The 25,375-nt window shown below is 37.8% G+C and overlaps 1 protein-coding gene across 5 annotated transcripts in view; it reads right to left on the bottom strand.

The window, feature by feature from the left end:
• The window catches only part of TRPM3 (transient receptor potential cation channel subfamily M member 3), a 382,389-nt gene that overhangs the window by 73,007 nt on the left and 284,007 nt on the right, over positions 1–25,375 (bottom strand). For 4 of the 5 annotated variants that reach the window (XM_090130625.1, XM_090130627.1, XM_090130626.1 and 1 more), the window contains exons 7-8: positions 24,623–24,797; positions 13,855–13,978 (exon numbers count right to left, since the gene is read on the bottom strand). In XM_090130625.1, the coding sequence (XP_089986751.1) occupies positions 13,855–13,978; positions 24,623–24,797 (299 nt within the window). Of the gene's footprint in view, positions 1–13,854; positions 13,979–24,618; positions 24,798–25,375 lie in introns of those variants that run through there. The other variant, XM_090130629.1, reaches the window with a different exon arrangement.

The raw sequence follows: 25,375 nt of genomic DNA, 5'->3' as shown, positions 1-25,375 counted from the left end.
GTACTGAACTTTCTCATGCATCTCTGAAGATAAAATATTAATCCTGACCTGCAGTGTTCTTCAGTTACAGTCTTGTTCTCTTGTATCTTTGGAAGTAAATGTTGGAAAGTATTTGAGTTGTCATTGTCTTCTGAATAAATTTTGGAAGATCAGGCTTATAAATTGCAGCACGCTGGCTGATATACCATTTGGATCATCACCACCACTTCTACCTTACCTGGCAAAGCTGTGTTGCTGAAGCTTTTTTTACTTCAGTATCAATTCATGATCCAAGAACAATGCAATGGGAGAGGGAGAACATCAAAACTATGTTTCCAGCCCCAGAATACACTGGAGGAACCCTCTGCATCTCAAGCAGACCTGGAATGCATCTCCAATTGAAGCTTTACGTCTGGCTGCTGTCATGACATTCATTAATGAGGAGGGTTGTGCCTGCCCTCTGTCTTTTCTCACAACTTCTTTTAGAAACACAGCCACAAATGCTGCCCCTCTGTTTTTTTGTGTCACGTTTAAACAGTGATAAGCAGTAAAATAAAGAAGCTTTGAAATGCACAGAGAGAAAAAGAAAAGTGCACTGTTTGCTCCTGGATGTAATCCCAGTGTCTTATGCTAAATCCTCTCTTCACTGTGCCATCAAGAAAGCATGACTTTTACTTAGGAATTCAATAAGTATGAAGAGACAACAACTGCTTCTAAACCACAGGCTTACTTCTATACTTATGTACCCTTTTTAGTTTTTCTAGTGCTCTTTATTTCTTGTACTTAGAGAAATAAGGACACAGGGACACTATGTAAGGTATTTATGCAGTCTTTGCACTGAGAAATATTCAATATCTCCAGGACTCATAAAAAGTCAATCTGTCCCTCGTGCTCGAGGCCTGTTTTTCTGGCATTTTTTTCCTGACTGTAATTTACTCATCTAGTTTCAAGAAACATTAATTTATTTGACATCTTCTGGGTGCCATTTCTCTAAACACGAGTGGATAAATCACTGCTGAAACTGAGAAACAACGCATTGATGCTGCTAAGCCAGGACATTTACCAGGGCCTTGTTAGAACAGGTTACAGGTGCTACTGCACTAGTGTATACAAAACTGCTGTGCTAAAGGAAAACATCTGGGTCAGTAAACTCTATTACCAGCTATCTCTTGATAGGCATTTGCCACTGAAACCCACTTGATAACACTAAAAATAATAAAAATTTCTTCTTTAAAGAAGTGACACAGTGCCTAAGAGCCATTCATGTTGAACTAAGAGCCATTCATGTTGAATGAGATCTGCTTCGTGTTTAAGCCCACTGCACTGCTGCTTGAGCCTGCTGTAGTAGCTGTAGCCTCCAAATAATTTTATTGAAAAAAGCAATATAAAAGGCAAAACAAGCCAGTAAGTGTGCATATGAAATCCAGGCCATTAAATTATTAAAAACAAAATGAAATACTAAGGCTAAAAAGTAATGTATGCTTAAGACTTGCTTGTCCTAGCAAAAGAAAAAGAGAAAAAATGCAGTGGTAGTTAGACTAACCCTAGCCATTCTTTTGCATTGATGTGAAAAAGGGAAGATTAACTTCAGCTGATAAATGTTCCTTATGCTGATCTGATTAAAACTATTATCTACAAAATAGTTTCCTGTTTTTTAAAATTGTAATACAATTTTGGTAGAAAGAAGAACTACCATTTGATTTTCTCATTTTTTTTTTCTTTTGAACCAGAAAACAATTTCTGCTCAAAGAAGAAAAAACACCCAAAAAATCAAGTACCCTTTTTTTCTCAGGGTTTGGGCCATGTTATTACTTCCATGTTGCCAGTAGTTTCAATAGTTGATGCTGAACTCGATTATTTTAGAAGAACATTTTGGGGGGATTGGCCTTTTTTTTATTTCCCATTTTCCTCCTTTTCTTCCCCAGTGTTCACGCTATTTATTGGCTTGAAATGAGTTTTTCAGGTAACCGCCTGAGGCATCTCAGTGAACAAGTGTGACTTCCAATAGCAGCACAAGCATTTTTTAAATACATTTTTCCTCACTTCCTTACAAATACAATACAGGTGATGTTAACATCCCTTACAAAGAAAAGACTGTTGCACTGCACTGAAGAAAGAGTTAAATCTTAAGATGAAAATGCAACTGAAAGAGGCATGCAAAAATGGCTCCAAGTCGTTAATAAAGGCTATCCCAACAAATTACAAGAGCAGAGCTAAGGGCCATCCAGAGTCTTCCTAAACACAGCTCTAAAGTTTGTCTTCCTTTTGGTCTGCCCAAGGTGATCTATAGGTAAAGTCCAGTAGGTAGCAGACACTTCGTGCTCCTGTCTTTGTGTGAGGCTGAATTTCATATTTACAAGAGAGGGAACCCTCCCATGTAAGATAACTATGGGAGGAAGATGGTGAAGTGGTAGGAGGGGATCACCAGCCCTGATGGGCTGCTCTCAGAAGGAGGAGGTTAAGATCCGCCAGGCAAAATGTTTTAGTTCTACAATGGAAGGAAAAAATGGAGGTACTACCAATATGGGAGAAAGCCTCTCACATGGCTCTGTCAATTCTGCCTCTGTGAAATGGATTTCCCTTAAAAGCATGAAAAAAAAACCCAAAATCAAAACAGAAACAACAACAAAAATCCCTGGGGAGGTCTTTCCTCTATCTCATTTCTGATTTTACTGAAATACCTTAATGTGAACAGGATTAAAATCCAGGAAAAAAACAAAACAAAATAAATATAAAAAAATAAAGCAAGCCTACAAGTGTCCTCATTCTTCCTAAGATAATGTGCTATAGGAAATCACTGAGCTAAAACAGACCTTCTCTGCAAGCACGGAGACTGCGGTACACTGTGCTCCTTGTCAGCAATAATTACAGTCCAGCAGGGTAGTAACCTAATTTTCAGGCAAGGCAGGTAGAAAGCAAATAAAGAACCAAAAGAACAGAGAAAAAAGAAGCATGACAGAAAATGATGGAGAGTCTGGTGGGGTGGGGTGGAGTGGGGTAGAGTGGGTGGAAAGTTCAAAAAGAACAGATTATTTGATCTGAAACTTCATTAAAAACAGTCATTAAGATTTTTCTGTTGTCTATTTAGTATCATCTTCATTCTTACTTGGCAGATTTCTTTGAATTTCCCTTTTCCTTTGCTCTATGCAGTTTCTTTCACAGTAGGGTCAGTTTAACCTAGCATCATGCATCCTCTTTTTTGTTTACCTTCATGGCGTTACAGCATTGCACTTCTGTGACACAACCAAGCACTACTATTTTAACTAAGAATGGTAAATATGAACCAGACTTTCAGAAATGAGTGACACACTGGGAGACACAGATCTTTTACTGACATCTAGGATTTCTCAAGTTTAGTGCACATGTAAATGTAGGGTTAATTTAGAAGTACAGATCATAGCTGTGAGTAGGTAGATAAGCACGCTTCTCTAGTCAGGCTGGACTGGGCATCGAGTACCCTGATTCAGCTGCAGACATCCCTGTTCATTGCAGAGGAGTGGACTCAATGTTTCTTAAGGGTCTTTTCCAGCTTTAATGAATCAATGACTCTATGACACTACGAGTATATGCATAAGTATCCCTTTAATTGGAGCTGCAAAATCATAAGATCAGCTAAGAAAATACTGTAGCTAATAATGCTGAGAATGGAAGATATTTGTCAAACAGAAGGATGTGAAATTATAAGTAAGACAATCCCTGGAAGGGTGTGGGCACTGAGACGCTTAGGAGCACATAGATGTTGTGGGTTGTGATGTAGGTTGGGATATACTAATTGTGAAACTTCTAAATTCTTAGAACCTGGTCCCCTGCCCAGTTTCTTTGTAACTGCTTGCACTTATGTGCCTTACAAATTTGGATGAAGCAGAGATATAGAGTATGAGGATAGTGTGAGGCACTGACAGACTGAAGCAAATGAAATTATCTGATGAGCAATTCACAGAGACCCATGGCAAAATCCTTGGCACTAAAATATGCTTTAGTGTTTATATTTCTCATTAAGCCAGCATTACTCTGCCATAGTTTGCTGTTTTCAGGCCCAATTGGACATGCAAATGATAAAACTTCCTTAGTGCAAACTGCTATGCACAAACAGGTTCATATTCTGACTGTATGAAGCTGATTTTACCTCTAGAAGGAGAACTAGAGCTGTAGCTAGGGCAGCAGTCACTGTCATCATTAATTGTAAATCTGGGTCATGGGAAGGGAATTCATCTCAAGGAAACACTGAGCAACTGTTCAAAACAGGATATGGTGAAAATGATCACGGGACATAAAGGTTATTCCCAACTATCAAAGTATTTGCTTCCTCTTTTTAATGCTTCTTCTAAACAAAAGTAAACCCTCTCTTCCTCACCCATCATACCACTTCTTTCGAGGACTTATTCTGAAAATTAAACAGGACAGTATAAGGGGCAAGGATTGAATCTTAATGGTTATGCATCATTGGGATATCCTAATTGTGAAACTTCTAAATTCTTAGAACCTGGTCCCCTGCCCAGGCTGCTGTTAGTATTTTTAAAATGTACTACTACAGTGAGCACTTTTTGTACAGTAAGGTTAATATCAGCCAGTTTAGCATGAGAATTAAAATCTGAAATATATATAGATTTTGGTATTTGGAGAGAGCTAGCAGCATCAAATAAGCAGGGAGAATGCAGTGTTACACTGAGAAGCATTGATATCTTGTCACAGAGACAAGATATAAAGAAGAAATTACATTCTCTGCCCCTCAGACTGACAATGCCTGCTGACTTGACAATGGATAGCTGAAGACAGAAGAAAAAGCAGGGTGAGAGTGATGAGAAGAGAGAATGCAGCCAACAACACTCTCTTTACTTCCTGTATTCTTAGCTTCTTAAGAATGCTGCAAATTATTCATGCTTTTAGAGACAGAATTTTTTCTCACTGTCATCTCACTACCACATCAGGAGAAAATACACCATGATTTAATCAAAGTGATTTTCTTTCCTTCTATCTCCATACAATTTTTCAATGTCCTTAAATCTTACCTATGGTAAACACACTAATTGTTTGTATGTACCTAGATCAGAAAAAAACACCACTTTTTCTGCAAAAAAACAAAACAAACAAAAAAAAACCCCAACCCAACAGATATGTTTATTAATATTATCTGAAAGTCCCCTGCTTGAAAAGACAGGTTCAGCAAAACATGCAGTTCCTTCCAGAGCACATGTTGACATTTCTAATTTAGTTAGGCCTACCTGAATGTTCTAGAGAAAAATTTCCCTGAAAACAAAAATGAGCGTGTAGTAAAAGAAAACATTAAAGGAGGTCAGTTGTGCAAAGCGACAAAAGGGCTCAGGTAATACAGGAAAACATTTTTTTCTTTCTTGCAGTAAACAATCCTGTTTGGCTCTGGGGAAAAACTGCTTAATTTGGAGGCATAGCAAAGATCAAAGTGAGCAGGGTGAGAAGATGGATAATACCAAGGAAGAAAGAGGGTGGCCAAATTGGGTGGCCAATAACGAGGAATAAGAAAGAGAATTTGAAGTGAGGAAAGCAGAGGCCACAGACTCATGAAGGGAGAAGTTTGAATGTGGTCTACAAAGTTTCAAAAGTTTTACATTTTCTTCTGCTTTGTGGCAGCACTGCAATGCTTCACATTTTTCTCTGATCCAATAATTTGTCACAGACTCATTATCTGGTAACAAGTAAGGAACAAAAAAAGTCAGTTTTTAAGAAAGGCAGCAATTCTGCAAATGAGGAGCCATGTAGGTGCACAAGAAGTCATTTGACAGAAATTACTGTCAACGTTTGGCTTCCACTGTAATTGGTAGTTTCAAGCTTTAGTTTCAGACTGAGACAGCTATGAGAAGGCTATGGAAATGTCAGAGATTTTCCCTGGTGAAAACTTACATACTTCTTAAGCCTTACAGCACTGCCGATCTTTTGGGATGGAATATGTTTATTTTCCAGAGGAATATTGATTCCAAATAGGTTTTGGCAGTAAAAATATTGAAAACAATGCTCTTGCCTTGTGATTTCATACTGTTGTTACATTAGGCCATTCATCACTCTGTACAGGCAGTGTACCATTCCTGATTTTAAAGCTGAAGAAATATGAATAAACATAAATTCTAAGTCACAAAGGATATAAGAAGAGGAATAGAACTTTAGATGTTTTCCTTTAGGTTGCTGGGCTGTGCACATCAGCAGATTGTGAAGATAAACACAGATGTGCTTCCATGCAGACTTGCAGAGTGAGTGCTGTCTGAGAACAACCAGGAAGACAGAAATGCTTATGGATGACAAGACAGTAGTCATTTTTGTTCACAAATTATTGTAATCTAACTCCTCCATCACGCCAACCCAGCAAAGAAATGTGGAGTAAATGTGATGTTCACTTTATCTCTTCTACTAACCAGTGGGTCTTTGCATTGGCAAGACACCATATCAAACTATCTTTATAGACTTCCTTCTAAAATTGACAGTGACTTAAATAGGCTGAAAGGGATGTAAGTAGTAGAGTGAATAAAACAATAAAGCTTTCTTGTCTAGGTTTTGTTGCCAAATTGAACCCTAGTATACTGGAGTATACTGGAGTATACAGGATCCCCCTTGTTATCCCAAAATTTTGATCCACTAGTGATACAGGAACTGTGCTTCAGTTCCAGCACGTACTGAAGAGAAGCTTGAATAAAAAGTTTTTAAAGTGCTTAGTAGCCCCCAAAAACAAGTATTTCCTCCCAGAAAGCACTCTTCTTAAAAACAGGCACCCATGCCAAGGACTAGAAAGATGAGAGTCAACTTCTGTCTGTGCCTGTGTCTGAACTACTGAGAGAGGCCCACACTGCTGGATCTCTGTACTCACACAAGTCCCATTAGCTCATTTTGGGAATTTAGCATCAGAAAGCAACTCACAGCCTTATGTCACGTTACTACTGAACTAATGTGCTTCTTTTGGCACCTAGCCTTGAACCTGTAGTGTCTTTGCTCTCCTGCTAAGCTAACAAGCCTAGGTAGTACAAGTTCTGTGAGAAACAGCCAAGTAAGCCAGTGTCATTCTGGGCTTTTACTTAGACAATTTAATGCATTATCCTTCTCTTGCTCAAAGATACTAACTACTGTAAAACTGAATTTTATTTGAAGACAAAGTTTAATTAAAAGCTCACCACTGAGATGGATAGATTTAATATTCCATTTCTTTAAGAGAATGAAATTCCAATTTGGCCATTCCCACTGCTGTATATACTGAAAAATTATGTCTTGCAAGTTATTGCCTTAAACAACATTGTCTGTAAGACATACTCAGGTATATATTCTAATGTTAACCTTAAAGAGAAGTGTAGTGAGTTGGCTGGATAGCTACAGCATTAAGGTTTGGGTCTCTTGGTTCATTTTAAATTTAAATTTCTTATTTTTCTGTGCAGCATCTTCTCAAATGGTCTGACAGTATACAGACTCCCAGGCTGCTTCACTATAAATGATGCATGTGTAGACCTATACTGTACTCAGGATTACAATAATATTGTGACAATACACAGAAACCAGGCAACAAAAATATCCACTTTATCTTTAGTTTTGCAGCTGGCTTGCTACTAATACAAAGCAGATAATACTTGGAAAAGGCAGATCAGTTATTATATTTCTAAAGAATGGTAAATTGGCAGATGTTGCTATATGGAGAACCTCCATCTCATGAGGTGAGCTCCTTGTCTATGACTAAGATGTTATAATTAATGTAATTAATGGTTCTCCATGCTCCACCTGAAGCTGCAGAAAGTGAAGTAGAAATTCTAAGAAAGGCAAAAGAAATTGCAGCTCCCTAAGCATGACAGAGCTGGGTGGTGAGAAAGGCTAAAGAACATTACATGGAGTGCATACACTGCATTGAATCCTTCCAACTTCCTGATTACATAAATTGGTCTGTATTATCTTGTGTGGAACTTGATGGCCACATGATAACTTTCTGCCTTGGCTTTCATTATTAGGGTAACAGATGCTTCCACAATTTTACATATTAAGGAGCAAAGAAATGTTTTGAATCTGCAAAAAGCTGTAAATTTAAGTAGAAAGTCACATTAGTATCTACAAGGTAACTCAATGTGAGAAATTGTGCAGGCAGCATGCACCAAATAAATGAGAAAATGCCTATTTACAGAATGTGAATGTAAGTAATAGATAAGAAATTTTCTGCAGTCCTCTAGGTAACTGATGTTAAAAAAGACAGTTGATCTTTACAGCTTGTGGAAGATGGCATGTAATTGTCCAGCATGGATAATATATGGAATAATAATGGAAAATAACTAAATAACCAAATAAATTGCTTCAACAGTTGGTCTGACATATTTGCACTTTCTGTCTGCACAAGACCTGCCTCATCTGCCAGCAGCTGAAAAGCAGCTGCTAAGATCAAAAGCTTCCAAGGCTTCGTGTAATGCCACAGCTACAACAGTTGCCTTTTTTATCTATTTATCTATTTATTTATTTATTTATTACTTGAGGCAAATAGCTGTTTTGCTTGTTGAAATTGTTCTCAGAATTTCTAAAATACAAACTCTGGCCCTAATACAGATTTTGTTATCTAAGGAGTCAATGGCAAAGTGCAAATAACTTCAGCTGCCTTCTTGGCAGCTGGAGAAATACAATATGATATTGTGTCCTTAGCAAACAGGAATCAAATAAGGCTTACAGAATGCAAAACTACCTTGTAAAGCCTTAACACTTACAGAGGTTGCCTTTCATTCTTGTCCAAAACTATTGATCTGAAATGACTGGACAGGAGATTTAACTTTCATCACAATTAGGAGAGCTGCCACAGTTTCTGCTGAAGAGGCATTGCCCCTCTATTTGTGCTCAGAGGACTAATAACCATCAGGATACTTCAAATTGGAAATCTCACATTATGTTCCATGGGTGAGAGTTGTTCCAGCAACCTGCAGACTATCAGCTTCTTGATGCTCTGCTGCTCCAGGTACTTACTGCCAAATTACATGCTGTTCACAGCAATTATATGCTTGCAGGAATAATTATTTTTACTGTTTGACAAGCCACCTCTCCCTTTTCTACCTCTTGTATAAAAAAGACTTCATCAGCATGACAAAATCTTAGCCAAAATAATTTGTTTATGAAACTTGATTTCTTTAAAAAATGGGCTAGAATGAACATTCCAACTGTCAAGGACTAAAAAAATAAAGTGGAAACATGCTGGTAACTTCTTAAAAGTCCATTTGATTTAGCTGATAATTAATTCAGAACATATTCATATGTATGTTAAACACTTGCATAAGATGCTTGACTAGGATATTACTAATTCTCTGAACCTGCACATCCTGATCAAAAGACAAAAGCATGCTGCATTTTGTAGCCAGTATAGAGAATTGTGAATCATCTAGGTTGGAAAAGACCTTCAAGATCATCATTATTATACAAAATATCTTTTTTCTTCAAAGTGAACAACTGTTTTCTAAATTCTTAGTGCAGAAATTAAAACACACTAGATGATTTTTATAATTTCAATTTATAGCATGACCAGGATAAGCTTTCTCCAGAATCTTCCATAAACATGGACAGGTTTGCTCCAGGCTTTTCAGCCAGATAAAATAGAAACTCTTCTAGATGAATAAGTCTGGTAGTCAAAATAGAAAAGGAACTGCTAAATCTAGCTTCTCAGTATTTTGAGTAAGTAAGCAGTAAACTGAATTAAAGCCCTGACCAGTAAGATAATACTTGGGTAAGAACGTTAGCCTTTCAGCACAGGTTGCTCATAAACTGCACCTCTGGACTTTGGAGAATTTACTTCCATCTGTGAAAGTAGCTGTCATGTTCATCACAGTGCACCAAAGCATAAAAATAGCAGAGCACAGAAGAAATGAGGAAAGATACCCATTACTTGCTGACCAGAAACAGAGATGGGATTTTCTTGTTTCTTTTTTAGCAAGAAACTACAAGATTACAGAAAGTAATGTCTCCTATTTATTATGTTAGCCCACCATGTCAGAGGTTGACATTAGTGGTATAGCAATAGAGGCTGGATCTTCCCAGTATTCCAATACATGTTATTGCTGTGTCACAGATGGCAGCAGAGGGGCACTCTGACAGAATGGTTTCTGACATAGAAGTGTGTATGAAGCAAAGGTGTGGAATTAAATTCCTCCATGCGGAAACAATGGCACCCATTGACATTTACCAGTGCTTGCAGAATGCTTAATGGAGACCAAACAGTGGCTGTGAACACACTGAGATTGTGGGCAGTGCTTTTCAGCGGTGATGACAGCAACATCAGAGAGAGGCACCTCTGCTGGTGCAGATTTCTACAAGTGTGACATGCAGGCTGTTGTACAACACTGGTGAAAATGCAGAGCAAATGGTGGGGACTATTTTGGAAATTTGCTATATCAAAGAGTATTATTGTGCTCTTAGTAACTGTTGCAGTTTCCAGGGAGATAAATAGAAGGCATTACCTTCGGAGCAATCTATGTCAAATTGCACCTGTGGGCTCAAAGCATAAACAAGCTCCAGGGATTCACAGGTGCATGCAAACCTATGTCCACTGTCAATACATTCCTTCTGCAAACCCTTGTTGTAATGCTTCTATAGACAAGACACCTTTAGTTCAGTAAATGTAGACAGTGAACCTTAAAATATTTAGGGAAATATGTTTAGCAGACAATTGTCATGTTAGCAGTAAGAAATCAAACTTAATCAGCATGTAGCACACAGTTAATGTGGTGTTTTTTGATTACTAAGGCATAAAGACTGGACTTGTCTGTTAACTGTCACTATTGAGGAAGCATTATTCTTATGAAAAATCTATATAAATGCAACAAGTGTGTTTGTTTTCAGCAACTTGTACCTTTCCAGCTTGCCAAAGTGTTTTTTCCCCAAAGCCTGCCCAAACAAGCTTCCCTCTTTCTATTCTCTCTGATCTCCAGATGGACCCAATCTGCTCAATGGAGAGTACATGCTGACTTTTGAGAAATACACATCGTGACTTGGGAACACAGCACTCCCGCAATATGCCAGTCTAAGCTTAAGAATGATTCTGAAGCTCCGCTCTTAAAAGAGTGGAGCAGCATGTCTTTGTCAGATAACTCAGAAACCAGAATTACTGTTTTCAAGGGCAAATAGTAAAGCTAATTTATTTGTTGAGAGACAAATAGATACTCACTTGCACAGCTGGAAAGAGAACAGCCCAACATATTTACAGAGCCTATCAGGTGAAGCAAATTTTTTACTACCCTGCTCTTTGAGGGATTGCCTGCACAGCTGCTGAGGCACAGCAGAGTCCTCAGGCTGCACGCTCACCTGCTCTCTGTATTGCGAGGGGTAACTTCACAACAAAACAAGAGAACAAAACACACTCTTGAAGCCTGTCTCTTTCTCCTTTCCTCTTTCTTATTTTAATAAATACGGAACCAATTTCATTGTGCCTTTGAACTAATGTGTTGTTTTAGCTTCTCATGAGCTGTAACAGTAGGCTCATACTACATCTTGAAAAAAGTATTGGCTGGACTTTAAAATACTGTTTCCTGCCCCCCAAGGTTTAGTAAGCATTCCTGCTCCTATTTTAGGGACTTCTCTGGATAAATATTTTTAATAATTCTAAGAGTAACAGCAGAGAATTATATGCAAGCCATTTTCCTGTCTTTGTAACCTACAGTTATACAAAGTCTACTTTACTTGAAATAGATTTTTATACTATATTTCTTATTAAGCACGTTGTCAAAATATGTTTCTGAATACAAACTCAGATGCACACAGCACCAAGACAGCTAAGTTTACAATCTAATCAAAAGTACTCATTAAATAGACTAGTGGAAATTTCTGTCTTGCAAATCCAGGCAACTTCAATCTCTCATCCTCTATGATCTCATCTCATCATATAACTTATGTACTCACATTTTTTTCATCAAACAAACTTACTCTTCAGTAAATGAATGAAATATCAGACTTCTACTAATGATGCTCCCTGGGCATACAATTAATTCTTTAAGAGCGAAATCCAAAATGTCAGAACTTGAAAAGTCTGATTTCCTATAAGGCATGCAGTTTTTCTTGTGATTACATTTTTTCCTCTGGCTACTACACTTCTGTCAGGTTTAAAAAAGAGATTGATGTATTTCAGTACAATTTAAGTAGGTAGAGTAGGAATATTTGTTTTCCAAGACAGCTTTGTGTCCCTTTTCAGAGACTTTATGATGTTTTTTTTTTTCCCTCTTTTCACATTTTCTCTCACATCTGCAATTTATCTGTCTCTACGTACTGTACTGTGAGACCATTTTTCTGCCTGTATCTGTTTGTACATATCTGTTTTGCTGCATACTATAATACTTTGTCTGCATGCTACAATATCAGCAGTTGCTCTCACAGGGCCTTCTATGATGCCTATGAGTTCAGCAGCTCCAGAGTCCGGCAGTCAGGCACACAGAACCCATGAACTTAGGGAAATGATCAGTTTCATAGCCATGATCCTGAGCTGTCACAAGGGACAGCAACCTCCAGCAATCACATTTCAGACATAAAATCCTTCAAGCATAACGTTGTTAAAAATAACATTGTGAGTAAAAGCAAGATACCAGAGAGGAATACTGTTTTCATGTGTTCTTTTAAATACGGCTGGGTTTGTGTTAAGAAATGAAAGTTCAAAGCACTTAGGGGCAAGTCACCCCCTGGCTGATAGCTCTTCAATGACATATGGGTAAAGAATGTCCGTAGTGAGATAGGTTACATGTCTACAGATAAACTTGTAACAAAGACACAAGCTTGCACAGGACAAAATTATTGGCAATGAATGCTACAGAAAAATTTACAGAAAAAATTCACATTTAACTTTGCAGGAGTAAAGGTTGTTCAGAGTCCAACATGTTCTCGTTCAGAAGTCTGGAACAATCCAGAACTGCATTCTTCTCCTACTGATAATTTCATGTTCTCGTTTAGAAGTCTGGAACAATCCAGAACTGCGTTCTTCTCCTATTGATAATTTCATCTCCCTCACTTTCTCTCCTTCCTGTCTTCCTCTTTCCTTTCCTTTTACTCTCCCCTCTCCCTTATTCCAAACATTCAATTTCAACTGAAACTAAAAGGCATTGTTGAAGGCACAAAAATCTCAAATGGTTTCAGAATACCAAACCTGCAAAAAATCTTCACATTCTCTTGTTACCCTACAGAACAAGTTGCAAGCTGTCATCAGCCTGGAATTCCAGGAAGCTGCAATACGAACTGAAAACAAATCTCAGAAGAATTAAATTACAAAAAGAAAGGATGACTTTTCAGACAGTTTATTTTACTACTACTAATAGAAGTATTGGAATTTAATCCCAATAACTTAAAAATGTGGTTTTGCTTTTGCTTCTACAACAGTACCTTCACGGAGGTCCTGGAAATTGTTGAGAGATCTTATCTTCTGCAAGCAAGTATAGATATGTGTAAATGGACACTCTTGGCTCTGCAGAATAAGAACTTTGGATACAAGCTATTCTCTTTGTCTCTGTAATAGAAAAGTAGCCCCAGAAATATTCTACAGTAACTCTACAGTACCCTTAAAATATGGTCCCAATGATATATAAATAATCATGCTTTACTATGTTTTCTGGAGTTGAGAAGGGTCAAATTTTAATCACAATATGCCTAAGGATGACTGAGAAGTAAAAATATCCCTACGCTATTGTTGGTCATATGCCATATTTTGTTTGCCCTGTCAAAGTAAATGTAAGGGAATTTACAAAGTGAGCAGATTTGGATTTATCACTTCAACCAGGGAGTAGATTAAAGAAAACAAAAATCAGCATAATATAGAATAATATCCTTTAGGTGTCAGCAGATTGAAGAAATTCTTTAACAGGCATCTGAAAAGCTCAGTCAAACCAATGCACTGAACTCTTATCTTTGTCCCTTTGCAATGTGTAAACGTACCAGCTCCTTCTTCTTCATGCACTCCATGAGGATAATGAAGAGGTGCTGTGCCTGGGTTCGAGTATATGTGAAAGTCTTCTGGATGGTAACTAGCAACTGGTCCCGCAAAGATTCATTAATAAGTCTGAAATTAAAAAAAAAAAAAAGAAAAAAGCAACTGAATCAGATATAAGGAAATATTTTAACTTCAGCTAAGGGTGAAACAAATAGGAGTTAGATAACAAAGGATCACAGGTTGTTTTCCTTGTTTGGGTTTGAAGGATAGGAATTGCTGAAAGCGTCAAACTGAAAAACACTTTCCTAGAAAAACACAGAGGCCATGTAGGGGTCTCTCATCTCTGAAGTTTTTCTTTCAGTTCCCACACAATGAATGACAGGTCATTCAAGTGATCAGCTCTGTGGGATTTCCTAACAAAAACAAGAAAACACACTGACAGTCTAGATCTGAGGGCGACTAGCACTTCTTGGCAAACTGTAGACTTCTTCCCATCAGTGAATTAGCAGAAATAAACTCACAGTTCATTCTGTGAAACTGGGAGCATTACTGTTGTCAACATTTTTGATGCTACACAGGACCAGCTAAAAAAACACACAAAAAGCTCCTCCATTCCTGAATCCACTCATAGAAGTCATTTGGTTTTTGTGTATTCTGATTTTCCAGAATTTTAAGGAACAACCACTTCTATGTTCCTTCTCAGTGCTAAAGTTCTTACTTAAAGGCCCAACAACAGAGAAACAATATCATCTGGAATATTAAAACTTGAACCACTGCCCTTGATATTGGAAAGTCTATTCCTCTGCACCACTCACTCTTGGTGAAACGTTATAGTACTTACTCTCTTACAAATTAGTGGGGTCTAATTAGAACATTATCCTTTCATATATGAAAGCTCCTACACTATGGCAGTTTTCTCAACTAAAACCTTTACAGTTTTGAAAATTTACTGCTTCTAATTAGTAGAGTTAGAATGTTGTAGAGGATAAGTCCATGTTGATAATCTGGTGGAAAGAAAATCAGGAAATCTTCATGCCTTGTACTTTATGACAGAAGTTAAACAAAGATTAAGTTCTGCAGCAGCTGAAAAGAACTACTAGATGTATCACAGTATGTAGAAATATTGACTTGTAGCAACTGCTTTGGGAGAATGACCAAACTCCTCTCTAATTCATGCTGTTGGTATGGGTCACTTGTACCTTTCTGGAGCAAAGAAGTGATAATGAGATTGCAGGAAATATTTTATACAGTTGAATTTGAAATACAATTTAAATATCTAATATTTTCTGTCTACTGAAAATGTGTCCTCAGATGAGACAATGAACAGGAACTGAAATGGGAAAGGAAGTGGGAAGAGGGAAGAAGAGGGAAGAAGTTGCACAAGAGAATACAGGGACCCTGGGAGATGGTGCATATGTTCTTTGCTCTCTGAATTTGACACTAAGTGTATCTGTTGAGGAGGACTTCCACTCCACCAAAAGGCAGGCAAGATATATGTTAATCTGTATGAATTAGAATGAATTAATATGGGTTTTTAGACCACACTGTGGATTACTGTTCTGTCTACACCTGGTTTTTCTCACTGTTTCTTGCACTATTACAGACTCCTCTTCAATGAAGACAAACACTTCCACTTTTCATTGAGGAACAATGTGGCCACAAATGCATTACTCCCTGAGATAGTGGAGAGACAGTAATAATGCACTTACAGCTCTGTGTGAGCATTCCTTCCCCCTGCAGTGTGACCTACTTCCCTTACAAAAAGGGAGCATATGATAATTTAAGTAAATACAAACAACAGTCTTGGTGGGTAGCAGTGAGAGCCAGTAGCAGGGAATTTTATATGTGGGGACATAAGGAAAATAACCTGATCTTCGGTATGGCATAAGGGATGTTACAAGCATATGGGAACACAAAACAAGATGTCAGAGCACAGGCAGAGATGTAGATTCTCTTCATGTTAAAGAGAATCAACTTGGAAAGGCTGGCATTCTGACGATCATTCCTTACAGTTAAGTTAGGCCTCCTCAGTCTAATGTATTTGGAGTTGCACATGTATGAATATTCTGAAGTCCTTCTGTTTTTTTAAGGGTTTTTTGAAAAAAGAGCAACTGAAATTCACTTTAGTCAAGATTGCTGATCTTAAGAAAATGGTGCAGATAGGAGCTATATTAAATGTAGAAATAGGTCAGTACTGTTCAATTATCCTACCATTAAACTAAAGAAGAAAGAAAAAGAGTAATCAGAGAACAAATTACCTGAAAATATGAAGTGAAGAGACTGAAAAGAAATGACATGAAGTGTATGAAAAATCGCACGCTTGGAATTATCTGAAATCAGAGTCTTCAGGCAGAAAAGAATTTTACAAAGCATTTCCAAAGATGCTGAGATGAAAATCACATCATTTTCTCATGGAAATTTAATTTTCTTTTAAAAAGTGTGTAGAATCCAGACCTGAAGTTTTGTTTCAGAAATTAGCTTTCTCTCAATCTAAGGCAAGACAAATTCACTTTCATAAGCATTGAGTGAAAGATTAATTAAGACCTCAGGATTTAATCTCCTAAGCAGCCATTATTTTTCTTTCCTGAATTAAAGCTAGTAGATACCACCAGAGTGTAAATTTAGACAGCACATAAAGCAAACTTCATGTGAAAGCTATGATAAAGTTTAAAAAAATACATTAATAATGGAATACATCTTTCACAATACCACTGCTCAGAAACGTGCTGATGTCATTCAAGGCTTCCCAATGTCAGTAGTCCTCAGTTCTAGAGCAAGTTCTAGACACAGATCTTGAAGTAAGTATCCTGGAAAAAGTGCACGTAGCTAATCTGAGCTTTGTGTAAACTGAAACTGATCGTACCAAGTGTATATTTCTTTCATTCCTTAAGGTCTCAAATAAAATGTCCCAGTTGTCTTATTGTACTTGCTCTTTCTGCGTTTTTTTTTACCTGGCTAGGCTGGAGAGTTGGGTGGAAAGGAATATGACTAGGTTCAGTAACAGTAAGTGTAGAGTTCTACACCTCAGGAGTAAGAACTGCATACATCTATACTTGTTAGGTGTTGAAGTGACCTGCTGGAAAGTAGCTGAGCAGAGAAGCATTTAGCAAGTCCTGGTAAACAACATGTTGGCCATGAGTCAGCAGTGTGCCCTTACAGCCCAGAAAGCCAGTGATATCTTACAGTGCATTAGAGAGGATGACCAGCAGGTTAAGGGAGGTGATCCTCCCCCTTTGCCCTGTTGAGATCACATCTACAGTACTGTATTCAGTTTTGGGTTTCATAGTTCAAGAAAGACAGAGATCTACTGTACACTGTCCAGCAGAGGGCTACGAAGATGATTGGGGCCTGGAACATCTCCCTTATAAAGAAAGGTTGAATACCTGCGGCCATTCAGCCTGGAGAAGAAAAGGCTGAGAGTGAATCTTATCCATGCTTATGAACTTCTAAAGGGCAGGAGTCAAGAGGATGGGGCCAGGCTTTGTACAGTGGTGTACAGCGATAGGACAAGGGTCAATGGGCACAAACAGGAGCACAGAAAGTTCCATTTGAACACAAGAAAGAACTTGTTTATTGCAAGGGTAACAGAGTACTGGAGCAGGCTGCCCAGACATGTTGGATTCTCATTCTCTGGAGATATTTTGAAACACACCTGGTCATTTTCCTGTGTGACCTGCTATACGGAACCTGTTTTTGCAGGGAGAGGTTGGCTAAGGTGATCTTCACAGGTTCCCTTCCGTGACTCTGTGATTCTATGATTCTTTGATTCTGCATCAGGCTAATAAAATATGTGTAGATGGGTTATATACACCAAATCCAGTGCATTTAAAAAGAGATAATTTCACAGAACACTGTGAGCAAAATAACTGAGACTTACAGTGATGTGCTGATTGAGCCGCAGTGTAAACAAATTTCTGTTTGCTACACATACAGTATTATTAAACACTTTTGGAAATAACACATTTCTAAGAATAGGCTCTGAGGAAAAGAGATGGCTTGTGACAAGGAGTCTAACCTAACCTCCTCTCTACCTAACAGGAGATTCTCAAACACTGACTTGGAAAACAGTACTTAGTAGCCTCTGTCATATATTATGAACCCTTGATGCCTAACATTCCCCAGTCTACCAGACTGAAACTCTACAATTATGGCTTCCTGCAGTGTTAGCACACTCTCACCTTAACAAAACTGTGCTTCAGATTTAAGTACAGGTAGTGTCAGAAGAAGATAACATTTTTATAATCTTTCTGGTAGGCTTCAGTATAGAAAATATATTGCAACATACTGATAATGTCCTGCTAGGAGCATTTTGGTGGTGTAACACCCCAGGTAAGCTGTTCTCATCTTCTCAAAACACCTTACAGATCATTTGACTTGTTCTCTTACTTCACTCCCCACATATGTAAAGCCTGTTCTTTCATTCCTTAAGTAAAGTACCTAAGATCATTTTCAGGAAATAGACACTTGTGTTTTTCTTCCAGAGAAGCAGGATTGCTTACATATATTGCTTATATAACTTACGTTTTGATGGAACATACTTTCAAAAATCTGGCATCTAAAGAAGAAGCATATCTACCTACATTTAATTTTAGAAAAAGAATCTGCTCATAATGGTGGCTATGAGTGATCTTTTTAAAACTTTTCCTAAGAAATACCTAATCAATACTAGTTTTGATGTAATAGATTATCAAACCTGATTTTTATGATCTTATCACAGGAAAAAAGGAGAAAAATGTCTTGGATCCAGTGAGACGACAATTAAAAATGTTGAAGTGACAAAGTAAATGAAGTGACATTCTAGTTCTGTTCAAGATATGCTGGAATGTTAAACAGCAAAGCAGAACTTCCTTCTTTTGGCTGATCCAGTAGAGAGAGATGACAGCATTTTGGCATTCTCACACCTCATAAAGAAATTTTTTTGAAGTCATGCCTAACATATGAGGAGATAATAAACACTGTCCTCAGTAACATCACAATCTTTCAGCCTCATGGAACATGATTTTGTAGTGAACGCTGGAGGAGATTTGAAAGATCTGGTCCATAGCCAGCTCCCTGAATTATTTAGTCTTTTCACTCCAGAGCTCTTTAGCACTGGAGTTGTACAACATACTAGCATAATTTCTATCACCCAATTTCACATATAAGTTCATTATTATTGATTTTTAATTTTTTTGTAATCACAATACTTTGAAATCCTCTAATTGATACACTTCCTTTTCACTGAACTGCACACCATCTGTTTCCAGCTTTTTATTTTTCTGAGTTCTTATTTTCTTTCTTTTATTATTCCTTTTGTTCAAGATAAGGAAAATATATCCATAAAATATCAATATGATGTGAAAACTGCTCCCTGCTGTCCTCTATGGAAAGCTGAAGAGATTTTCTGTTTTAATTATGGTTAGCACTGTAGACAATCACACCATATGTTAGAAACATGACTAGAGTCTCTGCTGATTTTTTTTTCATTGGAATTGCAAATAAGATGCAGTAGTGCATGGACTTCATGCGACTGACTAAATTTCTCATACCTTCTAAATCCACATATTTTGTATAGCATTGTAATGAGAAGAGACAGAAAATAAATGTAATTATTCCTTCATTCTATTCAAATGAGGACAATATCTGGGTGTTTTCACAAGGAATCAATGTTACTTGCAGCTCTGCATTGGTGGTGGTTCTTTTGTATCATTGTTCACTGACTGTGTTTATTGAATGGTCACCCTTCAATCTGAGAGATGGTTGTGTTTCACAGCAGAAAAATGACCTGCTTCTATCCAGTTTTGATCTGTAAGGAGCTTTGATACAAGAGAACATTAATGATACAAAAGTGTGCAATGTGAAAAAATTTTTACAAAATAACTCAGATGCGACAGTAAACATCATGAGGGACACAGAAGAGTCACACTGTACTTCCATTATGATCCTTTATGCTTAAAGCATCCCAACATTTTCTCTACTCTCTATTAGAAAGAAAGATATTTATGTCATATACTTCAGTTATGAAGCCTAAAAGCTATGCCACAGTGAGACAGATCAATCCAAACACAAGATTAAATGATTCTCTTGTGAGGTTGCTCATTTAAAATAGAGAGAATCTTTTATCTGTTTCCCTATGAACATTTGGCAAGAAGTACATTTTTGTGGCATTGAACTGAATTCCTTAAGGGTTTCATACTTGCAAGAGTAGAACTGATGAGTAGTTAATATGCTGTAAACTCAGCTGGGAGACTGCATTCGAATACTGCTAGTAATTCCCATTCTGTAAGGAAATATTTGCCTAAGAAGTAATATAGTTTTAACCTAGTGTTTCATTTTTCTCCTTTTAAATTCAGCATTTAATTTAAAAAATCCTTGAAGATTAAAAACTGCTACTACTACTACTGAATGATTCTGTAAATAATTACACTGACATTGTTTTACTTCCAGTTTGTGGAAAAAAAAAAAAAAGTGAGAAATGAGAAGGCATGCTTCACTGTGCATTCAAAAATACTTTGGCTTTATGTGAAGGACAGTTATTAACTACTAGGACACTCTCTTACATAGTGTGGGGGCTTTGTAGGGGGCAAATTTTGGTGCTTATGATTGTTCCTACTTTCCTGACCTCCAGAGAACTTCAATACATTTTCAGTGTTCAAAAATATGAGAAATCGAGTTTTTCAGGGACTGTAGAACTTGACCTTTAAATTAGTGAAAACACCAAGAAGTAGCCAAAAAATTCTTCCAAGTCATATCAGAAGGAACTCTGCAATTGAGCCTTTCTTTAGGTTTTCTACTGTATGTAATTTGTTTGTAATTAAGATGTAAAAGGTACTGGGAACTCACTAGGTTTATTTGCTTGTAGTGATAAAATGCTCTGAAAAAATATAGTTCTTAGACACTCTGTTCAATGCTTTTCAGACCAAGGCAAATGTTGATTTTGTAATTTTTTTTAAGGTAAACTTAAAAAAAAAAATCTTGCACTAATACTGTACGAGTGATATCCATAATACTCCAATCTCAGTTCAGTGGAAACTTTCTATCTGCCTTGGCTTCCCCTTGAAATTTTGATGGACTTCTTCTGAGTGGTGTGAGACATATTTACTTTAAGGTGTGCATCATTGTTCCTAGCACATCATGAAGTCACAGGAATACCTCCTACAAGTCAAGGGAGGCACAACAATCTGTGCTGTTCTGGCAGCCTCATTCCACTGAAACCCAAAGAAGTCTTGCATGTAGCTACAATAGGCATCCAGCATCAGCCTTAGGCTTGTGACATGCCCATCTCTTCAGGAGGAAAGCCTACTATCAGACTTAAAAACAATGTGTACCCAGCTTTCTCTCTCTTGTCTGCTCAAGGATGTGCAAACATTGACAAAGAGATACTGCACCATTATTCATATCAAAAATCATTTCTGCTTCTGCTAAGTAAAATCAATTAGGAAGGATAAACTACAAAGAGGGAAGGCAGACACACCAGAACTCTGTGTGACCCAATAGAAAGGACCTTCTGGGCAGAGGAGCAATTGCCCAACACTTAAGGATCTTTCTGAGAGGATGGATTGGTGCTGCACTGATGGAAATTCAAGCAAAGAGCTATATTTCACCCTTAACCTCCAGATGCAGTTCTGTGATGCCTTGAAACAAGTTTGCAAATAAACTTACAAATGTACAGACATGATTAGTACACATATACATGCATACATACTGTATATGCAGAGAATGATTCCATTTCTTGTCTGCAGTGAATAAAATTTTAAGGTAGTGAAAAAACTGTGATAATATCAGTGCCCAAGGGCTGAGTCTGCTGCTACCATGAATGATGTGGGTTTTGAATGCTTTAGATCAGACATCTAGTGCACAGCAGTGAGAAGATATGCTGGGTCTTGAAGAAAACTGCTTTGCAGCCAGCAGCCAGAATTAAAATAGACTTCTGATTGCAAAGAGGACTGCAGAATTAAATTCTGGACACAAATTGGATGTGCTACATTCATTTAGTGTGTATTAGACACAGTTCTGTGTAACCTACTTAGATTCTATCTGAAAGAAAAAGCTAGTAGCTACAGTCAGTGAATGTCCCAATTATTCCGTATTCTCCTCACATTTCTAATCACTTTTCAAATCTAGGTTAATATAAGCAGAGAGGAGTGGGGAGACATACTCAATTTGCATGTTAACTGCAATTTATTTGGGTAGAAAATTCTTATGAATATACATATTACTGGTGTTTTACTTTTGGTATTCTCGAGAATATAATTGCACTTCAGAACAATGTTTTCAGAAGTGGGGCAAGCACACAGAAATTGCTTTAGAGATTTTCTAGCTTGTGCATTATGTTAAGTGCAGAGTGAACAAAAAGGCTCTATTGCAGGAATCACCTGAAACAGAACCACAACAGAAACAAGCAAGTGAGAATAACATCCTAAACGAAGCAGGACTTGAGTGTCTCAGGTAATAAATGGTTTGCTACTTCTAGCAGCCAGTATTTGTTTCACTTGTTTTTCTTACAGGTCAGAGTTTGTGATGATGAAATAAACTGCATTCATTCTGTTTTAGCTGTATTATTTTTTCATGATGACATCAGAATACAGACACAGTATGCAGAAACTGCATAGGTTCACATCACGCAAGCAGATAACAGGTGTTTGAGTAAGGTTACATTAAATATATTAGTAGAAAGACCACAGAAAACACAGAAATAACTTCTCACAGATTCAGATGAAAACTAATCTGCTTCCAATACATGAACTTGAAACTGTTTTTAATATTAGTGGAAAATATTTCACTTTCATTGGGAGCTCTAGGTTGAAGAAGTTCATAATCACATTAGTTTTCAAGCAATGCAATATTGTTTGGTCTAATCTTAGTGTTTATGTGTTCATGTTGCATTATTCACATAACTATTCTGGGTGTGAATACATATCTTTACTAATATATATCTAACACTCACAAAAAAAAGATCCCCTTCTCACTGAATCTTGATCAGATTAATGCAGCTAATTAGAGAAGTAACATGAAATAGCTTCTAGTAATTAGAATCTGAGGGGGATTTGGTGCCACTTCTATGTTTTGTCCTAACATTGTTAAATCTTCTCTTGTTTTCTTACTGTGAGCAGTAATCTCTGGGTTCTGCTTTGGAAACTTCTGGGGGCAAGGTCAGGTTCATCAGAGAAACCTTCTGAGGGTATCTGTTGCTCCAAGTAAAGACGCAGTAAGGGAGTCTACAAAGGGTGTGGGTCTGAGAGGAAGTTCTAGATTATAACCACTGAAATGGGCTACTGCTGACCTGAAAATTTGTTTCAGCTACGCCCTTCTACTGTACGTGGAGTGTCAAGCACCCTTTTTGCCAGTGTCTAGGAGGGGTCTACATGGGGCTTAGGGCAAGAACTCTCAGAGTACTGCCAGTAGACACAGCAGTATGTCCAGTAGGTTGTAAACAAGACTGCCCAGGTGAATGTGTACCAGAACTAACAGTCTCCATTATGGTAGTGACAAACTCTGTTTTGCCAGCAGCTTGAAAGCAGCTTGGTCTTGAAAGCAGCTGCCCCTGCCAGGGCAGAAGTTTTCATGCAGCAAGAAGTTCAAAGTACTGTAGCTGGGGAGAAACAGCCCCAGGTACATGTATATGCTGGAGGCCTCCCAGCTGAAACGGAGCCTAGCAGAAAAGGTTCTGGAAGTCCTGGTGGTCACCAAACTGACCACGAGCCAGAAATGTGTCTTTGCAGAAAACATGAACATTGTTGTGGGCTGCATTAGCAGGACTTCTGCCAGAAGGTCAAGGTAAAGGGGTTCCTTCCACCAGAACCAATGAGACTAATCCTGGAGTGGTGGGTCCGGATCACAGCTGTCTAGAACAACAGAGACACAGGCATACTTGAGGGTGTCCAGTGAAGAGACAAGAAACTGATAAGGGGACTGGAGCATCTCTACTCTGAGCATAAGCTTTGAGAATTGGGATTGTTAAGCCTAGAGAAGTGAAGGCTGAAGGTGATCTGAACCACAGAGGGTAGGTGCAAAGAAGATGGAACCAGACTCTTTTCAGTGGCACTCTATGACTGTACAAGACGCAGTGGGAACAAACTGAGAATAGAAGGCTTCCTCTGAATATCTGGAAATATTGTGAGGGTGATGGAGCATTGATGCATGTTACCCAGAGAATTGTGGAACCTTCATCTGCAGAGACGCTCCAGAGCTGTCTGGACATGGCCATGGACAACTGCCTGACCAGGGGATTGTACCAGATGACCTCTAGAGGTCGCTTTCAGCCTCAACCACTCTGATTCTGTGACTGCACATGTATTTATGGGGCAGGGGAGAACAAAAAAAAAAACACCAAACACAACACAACAAAACAAAACAAAACAAAATTCAGGCATAACATGCATGTTAGAAAGTATGAAATGTACTGTAAGCGTCATTCAACAAAAACACACTTGAATTGTCTACAATAAGTCTTAAATACTATCCTTGCTGCACTTTGAGTCTGCAATGAAAAGTGGGACAGTGTGAATGCAGTGTACAAGCAGTTGTGTGAGTACAGGCAGATGTGTAGAATTATGCCCAAAGCGCAGCTCAAATGTAAACTAGATTATATGAACATTTGGTATTTACATGCTGATTTATGTAGGACTGAATGAAACGTGAGGATTCTAGTACACTGTTACAGAACTTCTGGAAGCCAGTTTTGAATAAAATGAAAATATGCACATTCTGTGAATCTCTTGACCTGTAACTTCAAGATAATATGTTGCACTTGTCCATATGGTACATCTTATGGCACATAACTATCCGACTTACCCTCCTTCTTCAGAGTATTTGTGACCAAAGGCGAGTATGTCAGATGCCCGACCACTGCCATCACATATCACAACAGGAACAGGAGGAGTGTCTCGCAGGTACTCCAGAACAATAGAGATAACATTGGGACCTCCTTCCACAATGAGGGCCACCACTGGAACTCCTTGACCAATTCCTGGAGTAAGAGAAAGAAAGAAAGAAACAAAAACAACAAAACAAAACAAAACAAAAAAAAGCAAAGCCAGCAAAGCAAACAAAACAACGGAAGACAGGAAAAAAAATCAAACTGAAATTACTGGATAGTGACTGTATAGTGTCATATTAGAGAAAACGCCATTCAGAAAATCATAGCTTTTAAGGTCAGAAGGGATCACTGTAGTCATCTGGTCTGTTTCATTACATAAAAAAGGATTTCATAGAATTATCTTTCAAATGCCATATTTATGGTTGAAATAGACCACACACATTTTACAGAATCAAATCTTGGTTTGAAAACACAGAGAAGTCACCACAGTTCTTCCTAATATGCTTGAATTGTAACATAGCAGTTTATTTGTAATCTAGATTTTGCATGATATTCGTTTCCAATCACTGGTTTTTCCTGTAGTAGTTTTGAAAACACTTCTACCATGATATTTCCTTACTGGATGCATTTGAAGGTTGCAGCTGGATAGCCATGTAACCCTCACTTTGACAAACTAAAAATACTTGTTGCAAGCCAATGCCAATTCTAATCCTAGCTCGTCTCACAGT

This window comes from Phasianus colchicus, chromosome Z (genome assembly GCF_987193195.1).
Source record: "Phasianus colchicus chromosome Z, bPhaCol1.hap1.1, whole genome shotgun sequence".
NCBI lineage: Eukaryota > Metazoa > Chordata > Aves > Galliformes > Phasianidae > Phasianus > Phasianus colchicus.
The sequence above is the reverse complement of the archived record's forward strand: the minus strand, read 5'-3'. Positions and strand labels throughout refer to the sequence as shown.